Consider the following 23,936-nt stretch of genomic DNA (forward strand, 5'->3'; position numbering starts at 1 on the left):
CCCAGCCTCCTCTCCCCTCGTACTCACCCAAGCTGAACAGCACCAGGAACTTGAGGCAGACAAACTCCCTCTGGTCCAGCTGCAGAGAGCGCAGCTTGCCCACCAGCTCCTGGGCGTGGCTCATCAGGTTGTTGAGAGTGGCTCCAGCTTGGGAGGCGATTACAACGTAATCCACCTGCAGGAGAGGGGGGGGCACACACAAGCTGTTAGACACTGTGGGGTACACACTAGGCCTCGTCGGACACACATATACGGTATCCGTATATGTCATTTGATCACTCTTTTGTTTCCGAGAATCCTTCTCGATCCCATGCAATTCAGTAGCATTCCCATAGAATATAACACACTCCTTTAGAGTGTGTGCTGAAGTTGAGGTGAGAGAAAGGTCTTGTCTGTGATGAAAGAACACTTTGAAGTCTCGTAGAATGATTGAACTCTTTTTGTTTATAAAGCCCTCCTGCATAAACTGCTGCCGTACCTCACTTCATTGTCAACTCATATTGTGTGTGGTATAGTAACATGTATTTTAATGTGTGTATGGATGTGTAGTTTAATGTGTATATTGTATATTGATGTGTATTGTTGTGCTAAACAGGACTCATCTGGAAAAGAGACCTTGGTCTCCGCATTGTCAGTTTTAGAATGGATGGCCAGTAATAAACTAGTCCTTAACATCTCTAAAACTGAGAGCATTGTATTTGATACAAATCATTCCCTAAGTTCTAGACCTCAGCTGAATCTAGTAATGAATGCCGTGGCTGTTGAGCAAGTTGAGGAGACTAAATTATTTGGCGTTACATTAGATCGTAAACTGTCATGGTCAAAACATATAGATTCAATGGGTGTAAAGATTTTGGAGAGGTCTGTCCGTGATGAAGAGATGGTCTGCTTTTTCGACACCACACGACACAATGCAAGACGTGCAGGCTCTAGTTTTATCTTATCTTGATTACTGTCCAGTCATGTGGTCAAGTGCTGCAAAGAACGACCTAGTTAAGCTGCAGCTGACCTGGGAACAGAGCGGCACGTTTTGCTTTTCATTGTAATCAGAGGGCTGATATAAATACTATGCATGTCAGTCTCTCTTGGCTAAGAGTTGAGGAAAGACTTGTTTTTATAAGAAATTGTTTGCATGGTCAACTTACACACAGCACTAATACACACACTTACCCCACCAAACATGCCACCAGGGGTCTTTTCACAGTCCCCAGGTCCAGAACAAATTCAAGGAAACGTACAGTATTATACAGAGCCATGACTGCATGGTACTCCCTTCTATCTCATAATAGCGCAAGTGAACAGCAAACCTGGTTTCCAAAAACAAATAAAGAAACATTGCAGCGGGACAACGCCTCTCCCCCATGTGACTTACTTGTTGTGTGTATGTACTGACATGTATGTGTAGCTGAGAGATGCAAACACACACACACACACACACACACTACATGTAAATGTTTTTAAAGTGTACGTAAAGTGTAAAGTATTTTGTCTGTAATGTCTTTTTCGTCATGTGTCGTACCCCAGTACGACTAGATGTCGTCATTGGCGTCGGCTAATTGGGATCCTAATCAAGTGAAATAAAATTGAATCCCTGTCAAAATAAAGGTTAAATAAAACATTGAAATACCTTGACCGATGAGATGATGCCTTTCTATACTACAGTATGCCTTATACAGCATATGTGTATGAAATTTCCCTTTGGTCAATCTGACAGTGTAAGATCCCGTCTCAATATGGGTGCAGTTAGCTTTCCGTTCTTACACAATAAGACAAAACAATAGAATAAACAAGGAGGTAGACCCCTACAGCTAGATGCATCAGCATACAGTAGGCTGGCTATCTGGAGAGTTTCTCTCCCTCTCTTATGGAGGCTTATTGCTCTCTCTGAACTGAAACTTCTGAACACAGACGTAAAACTCTAATGTGGTGGGGAATTAGTTCAAAGTTTGCCTGCCTCTCTCTCTCGCTCTCTCTCTTTTTTCTAACATCTTTCCTACTTGCTCCCTCTTTCTCTGTCCTGATTCCGCTCTTCCTGAAGCCTTTCTCATTTTCTCCCTCTTTCTCACTCTCCCCGCACTGTAGCCCAGCACAATGTAGATTGCCAGCACAGCAGGGCGAGAGATACAGGGAGCGAGGGAGAGAGGAGTAAGAGAGGGAGGGAGAGGGCCGAAGGGCCGGGGCTGACTGCTGAATCATAATCACCCGCCGATAAACAGGGGGGGGGGGAACCCCCCTCTCTCCTCCCTCTCGCCTTCCCCATCCTCTCCCCTCCTCTGCGTCTGGACGCGGGGTTTGGAGGCGGGGGCCGCGAGGGGCGAGGGGTGAGAGCGTGTGGGCCCCCCCAGATGTCCCCCAGGACCCCCCCACCCCTCCTCATGCTATGGCCCCGGCACTGGCCCCATTGGCCCACCGCGAGCACTTTCAGGTGCACTTAATATCTGCAGCAGCAGCAAATTTGTCTGGGAGGCAAGTCCATAGCTGCCACTCACAGTAAGCAGGCCATATTAAATTTTTATATTTATTGACAATTCATTACCATAATTGACTGAGCCAGGGTTTCTCGAGGAAGGTAGACGGCTGCCTCCTAGGCTCGGGGAGGGGTCCCCGCGAGCTGCATTTGCAATTAAAACGGCCCAGATCGGAATTTATTTATTGTGTAAATAATGATGAGTAGAATTTTTTAAAGCATTGGGCGGGGAGGATTCCGAAGTATATGTGCCAGCTTTTTTTCCCCTGCTTCTCGTCGCCTCTCCATCTCTCCTTTTCTCTCTATCTCTCTCGCCATCTCGCTCAGCATCTCTCTCCCTTCTCTCCTCTCTCTTTCCATCTCTCCCTTCTCTCCTCTCTCTTTCCATCTCTCTCTCTCTCTCTCTCTCACTCTCACTCTCTCTCTCTACCCTTCTTTCACCTTCTCTCCCGCTGTCCTTTTTTGAGGTGGTGAAAATTAAGAGTCAGTGAAATGTCAACGCCCCCCCCCCCCCCCTAAAGTGTCAATTAATTTACATAAAATCAACTGTGCATGAAATAACTTCAATGAAGGATTGGGCTCTTGGTGGCATTGGGTTATGGTTTCCTAGCCTTAAGTAAAAAAAACAAAAAAACAATACCCTTATCTATCATCTCTATGTCTGCATATTATAAAGAATCATAGACCAACCTGTCATTAATACGTCAAACAAAGGCAAACAAAATGGACATGGTTGCCAAATGACAAACGAGCATAGAAATGGGTAAAGACGGCTAATACGGTTGGGGGACTCATACAGCACAGTAAGTTGGGCCGTATAATAACAAAAATGTCGAAAGTTAAATTGCACGGAAAGTTGGATGAAAGTGTCTGCTAAATGACCACACTCTACTAATAACACTATGGCTCAAAGAAGACGAGTTAGTTGAAAAAGACAATGCCACTGAATAGCAGTGTAAACCTGCCCGAATAAATGAGTTCAGAGAATATTTTTTTAGCGATGCTTTAACATTTGCCTTTCATCTGCAAGTGCCATTTGATATCAAGCAATATCAAAGACGTATCTTGCGAGACCTTGCTTGTACATTCATACAGTTCAGTAACTGCCGCACGGCCATAACCCTGTGTTTTCACATGACACCGGCAGTCACGTCTTGTGTTTGAGCCAAAGACAGTTCAGGTCAGTACAAGACAGGCCAAAGAGCTGTATAAATTAGACGTGAATGCTGTGTGATTATATATTGTGTCTGTTGCTACATCAGATTCCTCCGAAGGTCGGTGTACTGTGACTAAGGCTACCAGCTGACAGATAGGAGAGTGGAGGGCGGTGAGGGATCTGTATTCAAAGGGGGAAGAGGGGAGGAAGGGAGAAAGGGAGGGACAGTAGCATGTTCTGAAGCCCGTCCTCCCGGGGTGTCATGTGTCGCTCGCATTTCTCCTTTAATCCCTCATGGTGCACTTGGACCATTCCGACGACGGCTGGCAAAGCGGCCAAGACACAAATGCTCACGCAACGAGGTAACAGCGTGGAAGTGGTCGGGCATGCCCAAACAGGCAAAATATTTTTGCGGTAACGCCAACCCGTGATCAACCCAACCACACCTCTTTTGCGTTATCTGAGAGATACCGTAAGAGGCTGTTGAGTTCTGCCATAGTAACCGTATCCATGTTTTTGTGGTGGAGGTGTTGCCGGTAGTGATGGTGGTTGTGGTGGTGGGCCCTGGCTTTAAAGCAGTGCTGCTGTCACCTCTGGCTTCATGGAGAATAATAGGAGATAATGAACGGTTTGAGAGGCACTCCCCTCCTGTCTCCCACACCGGCCCCCCAACACCAGCTGTTCATTAACCAAAATATGCAAACGAGACCTGGTCCTCACCTCCCCTGACTCTCCCCCCCCCCCCCCCCCCCCCTCCTCCTCCACTGGCTCAGCCCTGCTCACAGCCAGCCTTCGCTAATCAAACACAGAGCAGCAGAGACACTGCTGGGAGTATGAGCCACCGCTCGGCACTCTGCACTGGACGTGGGAGGAGCGGGGGGGGCAGTGACTCAGGGCACTCTGTGTGTGTCTGTGTCTGTGTGTGGGTTGGTGTATGTGTGGGTATATGTGGTCTGGTAAAATAGCAGTCATATGAAAAACTCACCCTCTCTTGCTCTGTCTCTCTCTCTGTTTCTCCGTCTCTCTCCCTACATGAACTCACACACACACACACAACAACTTCAACTTTCTGACCACTAATTATTGGAGGTCATCGGGAGAGCCACTCTTTTGTCCCTCCTCTCACAACATCCTCTTTTCCAAAATCACGCCAGTAAAGCTCATCTACAGTAAGTCTGTAGCTGTAAACAAAGATAAAAACAACACTGCCTAACTCCACTCGGACCCTCCTCGCTTCGCCTCAATAGTAATGCCCCCATCTATTGTTGGAGAACATTTTGTTGAAGAGCAACGTTTTGGAAACACCCGCCCCATCAATAATTAAGCGTGCTCGTCTTGCTGACAGGCGTGCCGGGCATTCAGAGCCATATTCATAACGAGCAAATTTCATTCCTCTTTCCCTCTCTCTTTATCTCCCTCTCTCTGTCTCTCGCCCTCTCTCTCTCTGCCAGTGGAGAAAAAGACTGAGGAATCACAGGCCCACTCTGTGTTGAGGGCCTCGTCAGGAGCCTCAGGCATCGGCCCTTGCCGGCTCCTCAGGGGCCCCGCAAAGGTAAATCATCATAGGCTTTTTTTTCTACCGCTATGACTCTACCGGCATGCTTAACCAAGCGCTTTATTTATTCGCCGTTTGGAGTCTTTGCTTGATGCAAAATAATAAAAATAAATAAATTGAAAATGCATAATTGATTATTCTGGTCACATTAGCTTATACCTATAAGCGTAATCTATTTTTAATGGAGCGGTGACTGCGCGGGGGCCGGCTTGGTCGATAGTGCTTTAAAGGGTGTTGATGTGCTCGCGCTGAGTGGCTGATGAGGTCTATGGGGAGGGTGTGGAGAGAAGGGGAGGGGCGTGTGGGGCAGGAAGGGGTGGGTGGAATTGGGGGAGTCAGGCGACTTACCTGCTGGCCGGTGACCAATAGGATGGAGCCTTCCTTGGCGTGCATCACCTGGCGGAAGATGTGGTCGAGGATGAGGAGCTCGCTCCAGCAGTTCTGGAGGAGCTTCATTTGGTCGTCCACCTGATTATGACAAAAAAGGAAGAGAAAGAGGAGATGAGGTCAGTTGTTGATGTTGATGCTAATGCTAATGCACATGCTATGCTAATGTGTCACGCTACATATATTTCCCCTCTTAAATAAAAAGGATACATAACGGTGAATAAAAACCGCATCTTGACAAACGGTTAAAGATTTACGATGCTGCATTATTCTCTTAGCGAAAAGTTTTTGGGGTGAAGCTTTACCACTTTTATGGTTTGACAAGTAGACACATCTTGGGGTAGATTGACTCGTATCGATTACTATTCCACAGGTGGAGGAAGACAACTTCCCACGATACTGTAGTTTCACATAGTTTCCCCTACTCCCCCTTCCCCGTCTGAACACAACCACACCCCTGCTTTCTCATGTGAACTTAGCAACACCACGCTCTCTCAAAAAGCCCAGGAACGTCCCTGTTTGACAGCACTACTGGTTAGCTGTTTGCCCAGGACTACCGGTGGCTGAGGGATTTCTCCGTTCCCAGTGATTAAGTAGTGGGTTTCTACGCAACACTGCGGCCGTGACTCCCATTCCGGTGACTGACGCACGCCAAAGCGGAGTCTGATACACCGCAACAACCATCCATTGTGAACTGCTGCAACTTCCCAGGACTCACCACGTTAATCATTACACACTGTAGCCACACACATAGAAAGGCCACATTCAGAAGAGAAAGAATGAGGAAAAAGACAGGGAGAACCTCTCTCACCCCGCCTTTTCCCCCCGACAAACAGCGTCACCTTCAATACTATTTATCTGACTTGCGGAATGATGTGGCTTCGCGAAATTCTTCGGTATGGGTTGTTCTGGTGAAATGTGCTTTGCACGAGTCTGAGAAAATCCTTGGGTTGACAGTTACAATCTGTGACGCTGCAATCCAAAACGTCAACAAGGATTAGAGAAGAATGTGTAAATCGATGGTGTAAACTACCTCACTAACAGGTACGGTACAATTGACGGAAAAAGGAACGCTATTATCCACACTGGAACTTTTACTTTATTATATATTTTTTTATTAACCCCTCTTCGGAGGACAAATATATTTTTGTTTTTCTACAGATTTTGTGGTCAAAAGTTTTAGAACACCTACTCATTCAAGAAGTTTTCTTTATTTTGACTATTTTCTACATTGTAGAATAATAGTGAAGACATCAACACTATGAAATAACACATATGAATCATGTAGTAACCAAAAAAGGGTTAAACACATTAAAATATATTTTATAGTTGAGATTATTCAAATAGCCACCCTTTGCCTTGATGACAGCTTCGCACACTCTTGGCATTCTCTAAACCAGCTTCATGAGGTAGTCACCTGGAATGCATTTCAATTAACATGTGTGCATTGTTCAAAGTTAATTTGTGGAATTTCTTTCCTTCTTAATGCGTTTGAGCCAATCAGTTATGTTGTGACAAGGTAGGGAAGATAGCCCTATTTGGTAAAAGACCAAGTCCATATTATGGCAAGAACAACTCAAATAAGCAAAGAGAAACAACACTCCATCATTACTTTAAAACATGAAGGTTAGTCAATATGGACCTTTTGAAGAACTTTGAAAGTTTCTTCAAATGCAGTCGCAAAAACCATCAAGCGCTATGATGAAACTGGCTCTCATGAGGACCACCACAGGATTGGAAGACCCAGAGTTACCTCTGCTGCAGAGGATGAGTTCATTAGAGTTACCAGCCTCAGAAATTGCAGCCCAAATAAATGCTTAACAGAGTTCAAGTAACAGACACATCTCAGCATCAGCTGTTCAGAGGAGACTGTGAATCAGGCCTTCATGGTCGAATTGCTGCAAAGAAACCACTACTAAAGGACACCAATAATAAGAAGAGACTTGCTTGGACCAAGAAACACAAGCAATGGACATTAGACAAGCAATGGACATTGGAAGTTTGTCCTCCAAATTGGAGATTTTTGGTTCCAACCGCCGTGTCTTTGTGAGATGCGGTGTGGGTGAATGGATGATCTCCGCATGTGTATTTCCCACCGTAAAGCATGGAGGAGGAGGTGTGATGGTGTGGGGGTGCTTTGCTGGTGGCACTGTCTTTAGAATTCAAGGCCCACTTAACCAGCATGGCTACCACAGCATTCTGCAGCAATACGCCATCCCATCTGGTTTGGGCTTAGTGGGACTATCATTTGTTTTTCAATAGGACAATGACCCAACACACCTCCGGGCTGTGTAAGGGCTATTTTACTAAGAAGGAGAGTGATGGAGTGCTGCATCAGATGACCTGGCCTCCACAATCCCCCGACCTCAACCAAATTGAGATGGTTTAGGATGAGTCGGACCGCAGAATGAAGGAAAAGCAGCCAACAAGTGCTCAGCATTTCTGGGAACTCCTTCAAGACTGTTAGAAAAGCATTCCAGGTGAAACTGGTTGAGAGAATGCCAAGAGTGTGCAAAGCTGTCCTCAAGGCAAAGGATGGCTATTTGTTTAACACTTTTTTGGTTACTACATGATTCCCTATGTATTAGTTCATAGTTTTGTAGTCTTCACTATTATTCTACAATGTAGAAAATAGTAAACATTTTGACCCTTGAATGAGTAGGTGTTCTAAAACGTTTGACCGGTAGTGTATGTACATTTTACATATACATTTTACATACCTGGTACTTTTACGTATCTAAAGCAGTCACATAACAATAACACATTACCAAACGTACGCTCTTTAATCCCGACCCCTCAGCCACTCTCAGCCCATCCCACCTATCACCATAGACCACCCACGTTTGGTTTCCATGTGCCATATATTTTTTCAATTGTGCTGTGATGTTTTATATGTCATTTTTTAAACCTTTCTAATCATATAGTACAGATTGTGAGCTAAAGACGGAAAACCTTTCCTGCGAGTATTATTCTATTATTTATTGGAACTTTGTAAAAAGAGGCCATTGGTTTCAATGGAAGCGCTGTGACATCACTGAGCTAACAGATGTCTACTGTGCGTGAAATGCGTTACTACTTTGAGCGACAGCGTGGTAGCTTCAGCACAACTGTTGTTGGCGTTGATTGTTTTGACTGCAGAGGGGTTGTTTATTCTCCGCCTAGTCATAACAATGGCAGTATCACCGAGCGTTGGCTTGGTGGATGCCGGGTCATGGAACTTCATAGTCGAGACTCAAACCGAGTCTGTCTGTCTGTCTGTCTGTCTCAAACCCAGGAACGCTGACATGATTTGTCTCATTCCTCTTCTTATCAAAATGAAACACAACAAAGCCGCTTTGACCATTACCACAACTTCTGAAAGTTGGGTGAACTCCCTTTCTTTCCTCTTTTTTTTCTCTGGCCCTTTCTGTGGGGCGGATGACCAGAGGCGACATGCGAGAGCAAAATTCAAATGCCATCATTAAAACCATCAGAAAAGCGAGGGAGGGCGTGAGGGAGGCGATGGTGAACGAGTGTCCTCCTTACTGTACTTTAACCCCCCCGCACTCCCCCCCCATCCCTGTCTTCGTCTCAAAGCCTCAGCATTAGCAGTAAAATACCCTCTCAGACAGAGAGAGAGAGTGAGATTGAACGAGAGAGAGAGAGATAGAGAGAGAGAGTCTAAGAGAGAGGTGGTGGAGTAGGATGTGCAGCTAGACCTCGCTCTTCAAAGCAGGCCTGTCAAGGGTCCTGGCGAGCGTCGGGGTCCTCATCAAAGGGAGCCGTCCTCACGCTGCCTGCCTGGCAGCATCACTCCCGACAGAGCTGGGTCATCAAAAGGGGACAAGGAGAGATGAGGGGAGATGAGGGGAACACGAGGCGGTAGCGGGAGACAGCCGCACAGCAACCGAGACAGGACGAGCATAGTGAGGCGGGGAGAGAGATCGCCGACCCTTTAAGTGCCAGTGACACGGGGCTGTTTTCCTGACAAGCTTTTCCTTTGCACTGTCACATGGTTGAACACGACAGGCCCTGGATTTCACGAATCCATCTGTCTGTCCACTGAGATACGGGGTGGTCTGACAAAAGGGAGGGGATGGTTCGACCGTCTCTGCCTTTGATGTATTCTGTTCCCAGTGTGATTGCTTGAGAACAGGAATATATTGTGAGCGTGTTGTCAATTCAAAAAGTATGCAGCCAGAGCCAAGGCAACAGAACATAATGTGATCTTAGACAATGAGGTTTACTGAGTAAATGGTCTAGTAAAGTTTCAATTGATGTTAGGCCTGTAGTTCATTGAACTACATGGGAGCAATAACACTGGTTAATAATTATCATAGCAAGTAGTCATGGAAACTGTAGATAACATGGACGATAGGCAGTCATTTGCCAACCACGATCAATGTACTACTACTTCATTAAAAAGATTCCAACCTTTTCAGATGACCAAACCCTTACAATTGAGACTTCTTGGAGTTATCTAGTAATTGTACGCTAGTAGAATCAAGCTTCATCCGGCCGCAGAAAACAGACATTACAGTTACATCATCAAAACTGAACAACTGACCACTATTACTAAAAGTAGTAGATTTAAATACCGGTTTCATTGTGAACAATTTTTCAATTTGAGCGCCATTATTTCTATATGGCCTACACTTTCTCACTCTGAACTTCTAACGCAAGCGGGGTGGGTGTGGCTTCATGACAATGATCACAAGAGCAGCTGCTCACCGATTTAATGGCCCCAATGCAGTTGCACCTCTGACACCGCCAAAACATCCGCTATGCGGGTGTCTGCTATTGCCGGCAAACGCTTGATCTGATTTAAACTAGGCCTTAAACTACCTATGGCTTTCTATGGTCTGACTTGAACCCGCCAAGCAACAGTGATCTGTCCTAGAAATTATGACACAGTCATGGCAAAAGCTTTAGCATGTTAGCTTTGGGTTTGGTACTGATAGTGGTTGAATAGCCACCTTAAGAGTATTATACCTCTGACAGGCCCAAACTATGTTCAAACACACATTTAAGGCTATTTTCAAGGTGTTCTTTCTCTAAGGAAAAAAGAAACTTCTCTCAGTGCTTGTAATGAAAAATACATATTCTCCCCGAAACCAATTTAACACCTTTATTACCATTCATGCGAGGGCATCAATGTCCAGATCAATCGTTTGCCCTTAGCTTTTGTTCAAAACCACAAGCGCAGATTAATGTTTTCTACTCCACACACACAGAGAGAGAGAGAGAGAGAGAGAGAGAGAGAGAGAGAGAGAGAGAGAGAGAGAGAGAGAATAAGAGGGGGAGTGAGATAGAGAGAGAGAGAGGAAGAATAAGAGGGGGAGTGAGAGAGAGAGAGAGAGAGAGAGAGGAAGAATAAGAGGGGGAGTGAGAGAGAGAGAGAGAGAGAGAGAGAGAGAGAGAGAGAGAGAGAGAGAGAGAGAGAGAGAGAGAGAGAGAGAGAGAGAGGGAGGAAGAATAAGAGGGGGAGTGAGAGAGAGAGTGAGAGAGAGAGAGAGAGAGAGAGAGAGAGAGAGAGAGAGAGAGAGAGAGAGAGGAAGAATAAGAGGGGGAGTGAGAGAGAGAGAGAGAGAGAGAGAGAGGAAGAATAAGAGGGGGAGTGAGAGAGAGAGAGAGAGTGAAAGAGAGAGAGAGAGAGAGAGGAAGAATAAGAGTGGGAGTGAGAGAGAGAGAGGAAGAATAAGAGGGGGAGTGAGAGAGAGAGGAAGAATAAGAGGGGGAGTGAGAGAGAGAGAGAGGAAGAATAAGAGGGGGAGTGAGAGAGAGAGAGAGAGAGGAAGAATAAGAGGGGGAGTGAGAGAGAGAGGAAGAATAAGAGGGGGAGTGAGAGAAAGATGAAGAATAAGAGGGGGAGTGAGAGAGAAGAAGAATAAGAGGGGGAGTGAGAGAGAGAGGAAGAATAAGAGGGGGAGTGAGAGAGAGAGGAAGAATAAGAGGGGGAGTGAGAGAGAGATCAAGAATAAGAGGGGGAGTGAGAGAGAGAGAGGAATAATAAGAGGAGGAGTGAGAGAGAAGAAGAATAAGAGGGGGAGTGAGAGAGAGAGGAAGAATAAGAGGTGGGTGAGAGAGAGAGGAAGAATAAGAGGGGGAGTGAGAGAGAGCGAGGAAGAATAAGAGGGGGAGTGAGAGAGAGAGGAAGAATAAGAGGGGGAGTGAGAGAGAGAGAGAGAGGAAGAATAAGAGGGGGACTGAGAGAGAGAGAGAGAGAGAGAGAGAGAAAGAGAGAGAGAGAGGAAGAATAAGAGGGGGAGTGAGATAGAGAGGAAGAATAAGAGGGGGAGAGAGAGAGAGAGAGAGAGAGAAAGGTAGAATAAGAGGGGGAGTGAGATAGAGAGAGAGAGAGAGAGAGAGAGAGAAAGGTAGAATAAGAGGGGGAGTGAGATAGAGAGAGAGAGAGAAAGGTAGAATAAGAGGGGGAGTGAGATAGAGAGAGAGAGAGAAAGGTAGAATAAGAGGGGGAGTGAGATAGAGAGAGAGAGAGAAAGGTAGAATAAGAGGGGGAGTGAGAGAGAGAGAGAGAGAGAAAGGTAGAATAAGAGGGGGAGTGAGATAGAGAGAGAGAGAGAAAGGTAGAATAAGAGGGGGAGTGAGATAGAGAGAGAGAGAGAAAGGTAGAATAAGAGGGGGAGTGAGATAGAGAGAGAGAGAGAAAGGTAGAATAAGAGGGGGAGTGAGATAGAGAGAGAGAGGACTTAAGGGTTTAGAGAAAATAAAATACAGTGATTAAGAAAATTACATTTCCCCCATTTTTCGGGAATGTAAATTAATTGGGAATGGTGTTTTTTTTGGAGAACCCAACAGTAATATTTATTCATCGTCCCCTGCTAAGAAGAGGCCACTGATAATGTTGATAATGGTCTGGAGTCAAAACTGGCAAATGTGGCAAAGCGTGTTATTTTTTTTATTTTTTCCTTCCCCCCTTTTTTTGGGCTGTTTTTGGGCGAGTGCCACAAGCATTGTTAAGCGTGGTGGGTATCGCGGCCTAACGAGGGTACACAGCTGGATCTGATTTTAATAAGTAGCTCCATTTTTGATGTGGCCTAATGAACAGATTAATAGAATCTCCTTCAGTGCTCCTTAATGAACAGAGTGAATTGCATTATTTTTGCCCACGAACGCAGCGACTTCACATTCCAAAATGACATTTACATAAAGCAAGGTGCGCATCTGATTTCGCTCTCTTTCTCACTACTTCTCTCTGTCTTTTTTCCCTCCTACTAGCTGGATGCGTGTCAATGTTCTCTCTGAGAACTACAGGTGAGGTTTGAAGTTCACTTCAATGAGGGGACTCTCGAGCATGGCGTCGTTTGAGTTCTCTTCTGTTGGCATCTGTTCGTCTGGTGGCGAACAGGCCTTGGGTATGGTGCTATTCACTTGGGGATAGGAATTAATCATCGAGAGTAGGTTTCACTGTTCCCAGGCTGTTACTCAGCCTGCTTCAGTTACTCAGCCTGCTTCAGTTACTCAGCCTGCTTCAGTTACTCAGCCTGCTTCAGTTACTCAGCCTGCTTCACTTACTCAGCCTGATACAGTTACTCAGCCTGCTTCAGTTACTCAGCCTGCTTTACTTACTCAGCCTGCTTCACTTACTCAGCCTGCTTCACTTACTCAGCCTGCTTCAGTTACTCAGCCTGCTTCAGTTACTCAGCCTGCTTCAGTTACTCAGCCCGCTTCAGTTACTCAGCCCGCTTCAGTTACTCAGCCCGCTTCAGTTACTCAGCCTGCTTCAGTTACTCAGCCCGCTTCAGTTACTCAGCCCGCATCCGTTACTCAGCCTGCTTCAGTTACTCAGCCTGCTTCACTTCACTTCACCTCATTTTGCACACGACCAATTACGCTTTTAAAACAATATGAAAGAAACAACACACAAAATAGTGGTGTAATAATCATATAATTGTAATGTCCTTTCTAATAATTATATTTCTACGGTAATAATGGAAGGGCAAAATAGCCTAAGTGAGTGAGTAAATCCCTGGGATGTGCTAAGTATGTGACCTAGGGGGAGCCAGCCAGCTAGTTTCTCCCGAGAGACAGGGCCTATTTATCCTCTCCTATCTATGGTCCTGTGGAAATATCCCGGTATGTTTATCATGGCACAGCTTCTGTTTGGGTCTCGGCCTCTCCCCTGCTGTGGCTAATGGTGATAAGCATGCTGGGAAAATCCTTGGGCCGCATGTGGGCCGCATGTATGAAGTGGGTGCGATGACACAGAAATGCTTTTCAGCTAGAAAGGGAATTTATATATACAGTATATATACAAAAGCATGTGGACAGCCCTTGGAATTAGTGGATTCTGCTTTTTTAGCCACACCCTTTGTTGACAGGTGTATAAAATCGAGCACACAGCCATGCAATCTCCATAGCCAAACATTGGCAGTAGAATGTTCTTACTGAACAGCTCAGTGACATTCAACGTGGCATAGGATGCCACCTTTCCAACAAGTCAGTTCGTCAAATTTCTGTCCTGCTAGAGCTGCTCCGGTCAACTGTAAGTGCTGTTATTGTGAAGTGAAAATGTCAAGGAGCAACAACGGCGAAGTGGTAGGCCACACAGAATGTGACCGATGAGTGCTGAAGCACGCAGCGCGTATAAAATCGTCTGTCCTCGGTTGCAACACTCACTACCGAGTTCCAAACTGCCTCTGGATGCAACGTCGGCACAATAACTGTTCGTAGAGAGCTTCATGAAATGGGTTTCTATGGCCGAGCAGCCGCACACAAGTCTACGATCACCACGCGCAATGACAAGCGTCGGCTGGAGTGGTGTAAAGCTCACCGCCTTTGGACTCTGGAGCAGTGGAAACGCATTCTCTGGAGTGATGAATCACGCTTCACCAAGATTGGTGGAGGAGGAATAATGGTCTATGGCTGTTTTTCATGGGTTGGGCCAGGCCCCTTAGTTCCAGTGAAGGGAAATCTTAACGCTACAGCATACAATGACATTCTAGACAATTATATGCTTCCAAATTCGTGGCAATAGTTTGGGAACAATGCCCAAGTGCACAAAGCAAGGTCCTTACAGAATGGTTTTAATGAGATCGATGTGGAAGAACTTGACAGGCCTGCACAGAGCCCTGACTTCAACCCCATGGAACACCTTTGGGATGAATTGGAATGCCGACTGCGAGCCAGGCCTAATCGCCTAACATCAGTGCCCGACCTCACTAATGTACTTGTGGCTGAATGGAAGCAAGTCCCCACAGCAATGTTACAACACCTAGTGGAAAGTCTTCCCAGAAGAGTGTAGGCTGTTATAGCAGCAAAAGGGGGACCAACTCCATATTAATGCCCGTGATTTTGGAATGAGATGTTCAATGAGTAAGTGCCCACATACTTTTGGTCGTGTAGTATACACTACTGTTCAAAAGTTTGGGGTCACTTAGAAATGTCCTTGTTTTTTATTTATTTGACATTTATTTAACTAGGCAAGTCAGTTAAGAAAAAACTCAAATTTTCAATGATGGCCTAGGAACTGCCTTGTTCAGGGGCAGAATGACAGATTTTTACCTTGCCAGCTCGGGGATTCGATCTTGCAACCTTTCGGTTCCTAGTCCAACGCTCTAACCACTAGGCTACCTGCCGCCCCATTTTTGAAAGAAATTTTAAAAAATTGTCCATTAAAATAACTTCAAATTGATCAGAAATACAGTGGAGAAGGGCCTCCCGGGTGGCGCAGCGGTCTAGGGCACTGCATCGCGGGAGGTCCGTGGGGCGACGCACAATTGGGCTAGCGTCGTCCGGGTTAGGGAGGGTTTGGCCGGTAGGGATTTCCTTGTCTCATCGCGCTCCAGCGACTCCTGTGGCGGGCTGGGCGCAGTGTGCGCTAACCAAGGGGGCCAGGTGCACGGTGTTTCCTCCGACACATTGGTGCGGCTGGCTTCCGGGTTGGCGGCGCGCTGTGTTAAAGAAGCAGTGCGGCTTGTTTGGGTTGTGCCTCGGAGGACGCATGGCTTTCGACCTTCGTCTCTCCCGAGCCCTTACGGGAGTTGTAGCGATGAGACAAGATAGAGTTACTAGCGATTGGATACCACGAAAATTGGGGGGAAAGGGGATAAAATAAAATTAAAATTAAAAAAAAATACAGTGGAGAACTTGTTAATATTGTAAATTACTATTTCCAGCTGTTTTTTATGGAATATCTACATAGGCCCATTATCAGCAACCATCACTCCAGTGTTCCAATGGTATGTTGTGATAGATAATCCAAGTTTATCATTTTAAAAGGCTAATTGATCATTAGAAAACCATTTGACAATTATGTTAGCACAGTTGAAAACTGTTGTCCTGATTAAAGAAACAATAAAACTGGCCTTCTTTAGAAGGCCACAAAACACCAGCCTCAACGTCAACAGTGAAGAGGCAACTCCGGGATACTGGCCTTCTAGGCAGAGTTCCTCTGTCCAGTGTCTGTGTTCTTTTGCCCATCTTAGTCTTTTCTTTTTATTGGCCAGTCTGAGATATGGCTTTTTCTTTTCAACTCTGCCTAGAAGGCCAGCATCCCGGAGTCGCCTCTTCACTGTTGACGTTGAGACTGGTGTTTTGTGGGTACTATTTCATGAAGCTGCCAGTTGAGGTCTTGTGAGGCGTCTGCTTCTCAAACTAGACACTAATGTACTTGTCCTATTGCTCAGTTGTGCACCGGGGCCTCCCACTCCTCTTTCTATTCTGGTTAGAGCCAGTTTGCGCTGTTCTGGGAAGGGAGTAGTACAAGGCTTTGTATGAGATCTTCAGTTTCTTGGCAATTTCTCGCATGGAATAGCCTTCATTTGTCAGAACAAGAATAGATAGACGAGTTTCAGAAGAAAGATCTTTGTTTCTAGCCATTTTGAGCCTGTAATAGAACCCACAGACGCTGATACTCCAGATAGTCAACTAGTCTAAAGAAGTTTTAGTGCTTCTTTAATCAGAACAACAGTTCAGCTGTGCTAACATAATTGCAAAAGGGTTTTCTAATGATCAATTAGCCTTTAAAAACGATCAACTGGATTAGCTAACACAACGTGCCATTGGAACACAGGAGTGATGGTTGCTGATAATGGGCCTCTGTACGCCTATGTAGATATTACATTAAAAATCAGTAGTTTCAAGCTGCAATGGTCATTTACAACATGAATAATGTTTACACGGTATTTCTGATCAATTTGCTGTTATTTTAATAGACAAAAAAATAGCTTTCCTTTCAAAAACAAGGACATTTCTACGTGACCTCAAACTTTTGAACGGTTGTGTATATGTTTTGATTTTCACATACACCAGATGGGTGGAGTGAAAGGTGTTGTTGTACAGGGTCAGCCATACTGTAGTAGTTTTATTTATTTATTTATTTTTATTTCACCTTTATTTAACCAGGTAGGCTAGTTGAGAACAAGTTCTCATTTGCAACTGCGACCTGGCCAAGATAAAGCATAGCAGTGTGAACAGACAACAACACAGAGTTACACATGGAGTAAACAATAGTACAACGCCCCTGGAGCAAATTAGGGTTAGAGGGACATTTACCAAAAAAACTACTTCATATTCATCATCTCCAGCACCACCGAAATATCAATGTGAAAATGGCACATTTCTATGTTTTGTGGAAAAAAAGATTGAGGAAGATACTTTTTTCCAATGACATCATCGGTGTGCATCATGTGATTTTAACCAATTATGAGTAGGCATTGCCTACTAATTGTCTACTAATTGGTTGATGATGTCATTGGAAACGCTTATCTTCATTTTTATACTACAGAACACTTATCTTCATCTATCTTTTTTTACCATAAAACAGAAAAATGCAATTTTCACATATGTTGAGGTTGGGATGTTGCTGGATCTGATGAAGTTGACATTAAAAAAAAACAAAAATACATTTAAGTGCCTTGATCAAGGGCACATCGACAAATGTTTCATCTTGTCGGCTCGGGTTTTCAAACCAGCAACCTTTCAGTTACTGGCCCGATGCTCTTACTGATAGGCTACCTGCCACCCTTTATACAGTAGATGCGATTGTAATATTGCACAGAATAGAGGATTTGTTCTGTTCCGTACAGTCAGTTTGTATCTGAAGCATTCTGTGAAGTTGATTCTCGGTCATTGGCAACTGCATCTGATTCTCTCTCTCTCTGTCTGTCTGTCTGATTCTCTCTCTCTCTGTCTGTCTGTCTGATTCTCTCTCTGTCTGTCTGTCTGATTCTCTCTCTCTCTGTCTGTCTGATTCTCTCTCTCTCTGTCTGTCTGTCTGTCTGTCTGTCTGTCTGTCTGATTCTCTGTCTGTCTGTCTGTCTGTCTGTCTGATTCTCTCTCTCTCTCTGTCTGTCTGTCTGTCTGTTTGATTCTCTCTCTCTCTGTCTGTCTGATTCTCTCTCTGTCTGTCTGTCTGATTCTCTCTCTCTCTGTCTGTCTGTCTGTCTGTCTGTCTGATTCTCTCGCTCTCTGTCTGTCTGTCTGTCTGATTCTCTCTCTCTCTCTGTCTGTCTGTCTGTCTGATTCTCTCTCTCTCTGTCTGTCTGTCTGATTCTCTCTCTCTCTCTCTGTCTGTCTGTCTGTCTGATTCTCTCTCTCTCTGTCTGTCTGTCTGTCTGATTCTCTCTCTGTCTGTCTGTCTGTTTGATTCTCTCTCTGTCTGTCTGTCTGTTTGATTCTCTCTCTCTCTGTCTGTCTGTCTGATTCTCTCTCTCTCTGTCTGTCTGTCTGTCTGTCTGTCTGATTCTCTCTCTGTCTGTCTGTCTGTCTGTCTGTCTGATTCTCTCTCTGTCTGTCTGATTCTCTCTCTGTCTGTCTGTCTGTCTGTCTGTCTGTCCATTCCAGTCTTGGTGCCAGACAGGTCAGTCTGCAGAAATGCAGTGTGGAATAGAGGGGGGGGGTTATGGTAGGTAGAACCCACATGCTTGAGCTTTTTCCTCCGTCATGCACCTGTTTAGAAGTCACTTAGATCTAGATTTTATATCCAGTAACTTGGCCAATGTATGCAGGCCTATCCCCTGACCACACAGAAACCCTATACAGATATTATGTCTCTAAACAGCAATAGAAATACCAATGCCCAAACTAAGCCTACAGAATGGGCCAGAGAAATGATAACTCATCCTCCCTCAGACCATGTTTTTTTAATCTGTTTTAGCCTTCACACAATATCAACAGAGGAGCATTTTCTCTATACCTGTAACGGTGGTCCTCCTCCTCTTCAACCGAAAAGGAGGAGTAGTGATGGAACCAAGATGCAGCGGATTGTGAAGACATGATTTTAATAAACAAGACGGAAAAAACACGAAACGAAATACACTTGACTAATTAACAAAATAACAAAACGGAGTAGACAAACCTGGACATACGAACTTACAATAGAACACACGAACAGGGAAAATAGCCTACACATAAATGACGATGAACAAACAAACCGAACAGTCCCGTATGGTGCGACAAACACTGACACAGGAGACAACCGTTCAACATAGACATATACAATGACCCACAAACAGCTAAAGCCTATGGCAGCCTTAAATATGGCTCCCAATTAGAGACAACAGAAACCAGCTGTCTCTAATTGAGAACCCATTCAGGCCACCATAGACTTTCCTAGAAAACTACACACCCATAGACACAGCTAGATACATACACTCAACACAAAACCATACACTACAACCAACACCCCCTCCACCATATAATACCCCAAACACACACATACCCCATGTCACACCCTGACCTAACTAAAATAATAAATAAAACAAATAATACTAAGGCCAGGGCGTGACAATACCATGGAAAACCGCAGATCTTTCATATTGAAGTGGACTTTTTACAAGGCAAAGAGTTAAGTATAAATATATGCATAGATATATATAAATATAAAAAAATAAATATACAGTTGAAGTCGGAAGTTTACATACACTTAGGTTGGCGTAGTTTTAGTTTTAGTTTTGGCAAGTCGGTTAAGACATCTACAGAAGTAATTGTGCATGACACAATTCCAACAATTGTTTACAGACAGATTATTTCACTTATAATTCACTGTATCACAATTCCAGTGGGTCAGAAGTTTACAAACACTAAGTTGACTGTGCCTTTAAACAGCTTGGAAAATTCCAGAAAATTGTCATGGCTTTCGAAGCTTCTGGTAGGCTAATTGACATAATTTGAGTCAATTGGAGGTGTACCTGTGGCTGTATTTCAAGGCCTACCTACAAACTCAGTGCCTCTTTGCTTGACATCATGGGAATATCAAAAGAAATCAGCCAAGACCTCAGAAAAACAGTCTGGTTCATCCTTGGGAGCAATTTCCAAATGCCTGAAAGTACCACGTTCATCTGTACAAACAATAGTACCCAAGTATAAACACCATGGGACCAAGCAGCCATCATACCGCTCAGGAAGGAGATGCCTTCTGTCTCCTAGAGACGAACGTACTTTGGTGCGAAAAGTGCAAATCAATCCCAGAACAACAGCAAAGGACCTTGTGAAGATGCTGGAGAAAACAGGTACAATAGTATCTATATCCACAGTAAAACGAGTCCTATATCAACGTAACCTGAAAGGCTGCTCAGCAAGGAAGAAGCCACTGCTCCAAAACCGCCATAAAAAAGCCAGACTACAGTTTGCAACTTCATATGGGGACAAAGATCGTACTTTTTTGGAGAAATGTCCTCTGGTCTGATGAAACAAAAATAGAACTGTTACGTTTGACCATCGTTACGTTTGGAGGAAAAGGGGGGAGGCTTGAAAGCCGAAGAACACCATCCCAACCGTGAAGCACGGAGGTGGCAGCATCATTTTGTGGGGATGCTTTGCTGCAGGAGGGACTGGTGCACTTCACAAAATAGATAGCATCATAAGGAAGGAAAGTAATGTGGATATATTGAAGCAACATCTCAAGACATCAGTCTGGAAGTTAAAGCTTGGTCGCAAATAGGTCTTCAAAATGGACAATGACCCCAAGCATACTTCCAAAAGTGTGGAAAATGGCTTAAGGACAACAAAGTCAAGGTATTGGAGTGGCCATCACAAAGCCCTGACCTCATCCTATAGAAAATGTGTGGGAAGAACTGAAAAATCTTGTGCGAGCAAGGAGGCCTACAAACCTGATTCAGTTACAACAGCTCTGTCAGGAGGAATGAGCCAATATTCACCCAACTTATTGTGGGAAGCTTGTGGAAGGCTACCCGAAACGTTTGACCCAAGTTCAACAATTTAAAGGCAATGCTACCAAATACTAACTGAGTGATAGTGAACTTCTGACCCACTGGGAATGTGATGAAATAAATAAAAGCTGAAATAAATAATTTTCTCTACTATTATTCTGACATTTCACATTCTTATAATAAAGTGGTGATCCTAACTGACAGGGAATTTTTACTAGGATTAAATGTCAGGAATGTATTTTAAATGTATTTGGCTAAGTTGTGTGTAAACTTCCGACTTCAACAATATATATATATACATATATATATATAATTTATAGGCCCATATATATATATATATATATATATATATATATATATATATATATATATATATATATATATATATATATATATGGGCCTATAAATTAATTAGATAACAGAATAAAGAAGCAGTGGCCGAGGCTTCTGATTGGTTACTTGGCGTAGAGCAGACCGTCTGCCTTTCTGAGAGGCCGGGGAGAGGGGAGGAAGCGCGCGTGTGTGTGTCTCACAGAGAGTCGTATTGTGATCGATACTGCTGAGGCACGGAGATTGATAAGTTCCCATAGTGACCGCATTAACAGACTCAGGAGGCTGTCCCCTGACCTATAGAACACACTTTGTTCGATTAGCCTCCCACCGCAACCACTTCCTCCCCTCCTGTCCCAACGCCTCCCACCCCAACCCCCCCCCCCCCCCCCCCTCCTATCCCATGCCCAATGGCAAAGGAAAAGGAAAAGATTTAAAGTGGCGCTAACCCTGCTCTAATAAGGTCCTTCCTGTGCACTCCTCACCTCATCACGCATCAGCACTGATACGGATCCACTGGAGAAATTAGAGATGCATCTCTGATGGAGGGATATCTGCCATTTTTAGCTATTGTTAGCCATTTTTTTAAATTTTGTTAGCTGTGTTAGTAGACATTGTTTATGTACTAAATCTTTTGGGTTCTGATGGGGAACAAAGTTCATGAGACATTTGTAAGTTGTATTCCTCAAGAATCAATGGCTATATATTATGCATGTACAAGTCCAAAAGTGGATGTAGCAACTAAGGATTCTAGCATTAAAGAGGGAAAACAGAACTTTTGTCAGAAAGGGGAACACCTCCCCACACCAATAGGCAAAAGCATAAAACGAAGGCCCAAAACTCAGGATTTGTGTGGTTTAATGAATTAAGAAATCATAATAGTGTATGAATCATACTGCCAACATTCAAGCCCACATTTTGCGTAAACAATTAGCAACTAAACTTACATAGTGAGTCTTTAATGAGCTACAGTCAAAGATTCCACATATCCTAAACAGACACTGAATTAATTGGATACATGACGGACAGCAGTTGTCCACACTAGTTGTCCGTACTAGCTACATACAAACAGTTAAAAGAGCAAACTATGAGAATAGTTGGCCAACACAGAGAAGAGGTAAATACAAAGTCTCTTTGGTGTGTGTTGTTGGGAGTGTCTTGTTGTTTTCAAGGTCACTAAAGAAAGTAACAAACCCTTCCTCTCAGGTTTCAGACAGGGATTTGCAGACCAAATCAGGTATCCCAACTTATGTATTCCTTTCCCCCCGATGAATAAGCATATGAAAGATATAAAAAATCAATAAGGCAAGAGAGAAACTGACCAGAGAGACGCTAGTCATGAATTTCAATAGACATATTTATATGGTGTACTTATTGTTGACTAGTTTGAGGTTCGTCATACTCCTTAAATTCTACCAGTGGGGTACACTGGAGTCAACTGGATAGCCCTAAAATAGATAAAAGGTAGCCCTTAATAATAACTCCATGTAACAAAGCATTTATAATGGATTAGTAAATAGTTTATTCATAGTTTATTAATCATTACTCCCACATTTGTAAATGTTAGTAACCTAGTTACTACTTTTAAAATATGAAATAATGATTCATAAGATCATTCATACAATGTTTAATATAGGTCTTTATAAACCATTTACTAATCATTAGTTAAGATTTTTTGCGCAGCCTCATCTAAAGTTTGGGCTATTTATATATACTTTATCAATGTTTTGAGTGACCAGTGTAATTTCTCACAAAAAGATGGGCATGCCATTGGTAGACATTCCTGCAGTACCTGATACTCCTTAAGGTCTCAAAATGATTGAGTGAAATAATGTTACTTTATGCTGAGTAAAATAACGTCCTTAGTCCAAAAATGCTAACAAAAATGCTAAGCAATCACTTTTCTACCAAAACCAAAGTGTGGATTGCAGCAGTCACTCCTTAGAGCAGTGTAATCTCGGGTTAACCCAGAACTAAAATCTTGCGTAATTTGGTCAGCTGCATGATTCAATTCTGGTTCCATACGTATTAGATTTCGGGAGTTCCGTTTTTCAAAATCTCCACCCTCGCAAAAGGAAACTCTTAGCCATAGGCGCAAAGCATTGAAAGTTTAAACACTGCCTTCGCCCAATCCTGGTAGTCCAAGAACCCAAGCACTTTCCCAGTGTTTCCCCAGATCAAGAATGCAGACGTTTGCGCATCTCCAGTCAGAACAGAACTTGCACAAACTTTTCCCACTTGCACATTTTCCGGCTGGCGCCTGCATTGCCTTCTTTGTTGTTTTCCTTACTAATAATAACTTTAGACATGAGTGCATTCCTATCAAAGTAAGTGCCTTATTACGTTATCATTACAGTTTCTGTATATCATGTTGTCGTTTTTACTGCAGTACACCGTACGTATGTATGGAGCATAATGTATTTAGTGTTTTATTCACATGTTTTCAAGTACTGGTGACAAATAATGCATTACGATTACGATTGTAGAGATTGTAATGGACACATATGTTGTGTGTAAAATACTTTTTGGAAGGTTGTACTGATCATGATGAGGATGTGTGGCACCCTGTTTGTTGATCATGTCTGGTTGTCACGTAAATCGTACGCGTCAAAGGGCTAATGATTAGTAAATGGTTTATAAGGACCTATATTATGTAATGATTAATAAATAATAAATACACAATTTACTAATACAAAATAAATGCTTTATTTTGTGAAGTTATTATAAAACACTACCAAATAAAATAATCTAGACATCTTTGATTGCTGGGAAATCATGTCAGGATATGATAACATAGAATCAAATGTACAGCATTGAGTAGAGATGCATTTTAGGGAAGGCAAACTGTTTGTAGCCTGATCTCAGATCTGGTGGCATGCCACAGTGGTATGCCACGGCTATACAACGCAGACAGATCTGGGACCAGGC

The 23,936-nt window shown here is 43.8% G+C and overlaps 1 protein-coding gene across 3 annotated transcripts in view; it reads right to left on the reverse strand.

The window, feature by feature from the left end:
* nr5a2 (nuclear receptor subfamily 5, group A, member 2) overlaps positions 1–23,936 on the reverse strand; it is a 106,912-nt gene that overhangs the window by 47,101 nt on the left and 35,875 nt on the right. For all 3 annotated transcript variants that reach the window (XM_055862266.1, XM_055862264.1, XM_055862265.1), the window contains exons 5-6: positions 5,527–5,646; positions 28–175 (exon numbers count right to left, since the gene is read on the reverse strand). In XM_055862266.1, the coding sequence (XP_055718241.1) occupies positions 28–175; positions 5,527–5,646 (268 nt within the window). The remainder of the gene's footprint in view (positions 1–27; positions 176–5,526; positions 5,647–23,936) is intronic.

This window comes from Salvelinus fontinalis, chromosome 14, assembly GCF_029448725.1.
Source record: "Salvelinus fontinalis isolate EN_2023a chromosome 14, ASM2944872v1, whole genome shotgun sequence".
NCBI classification, from domain to species: Eukaryota; Metazoa; Chordata; class Actinopteri; order Salmoniformes; family Salmonidae; genus Salvelinus; species Salvelinus fontinalis.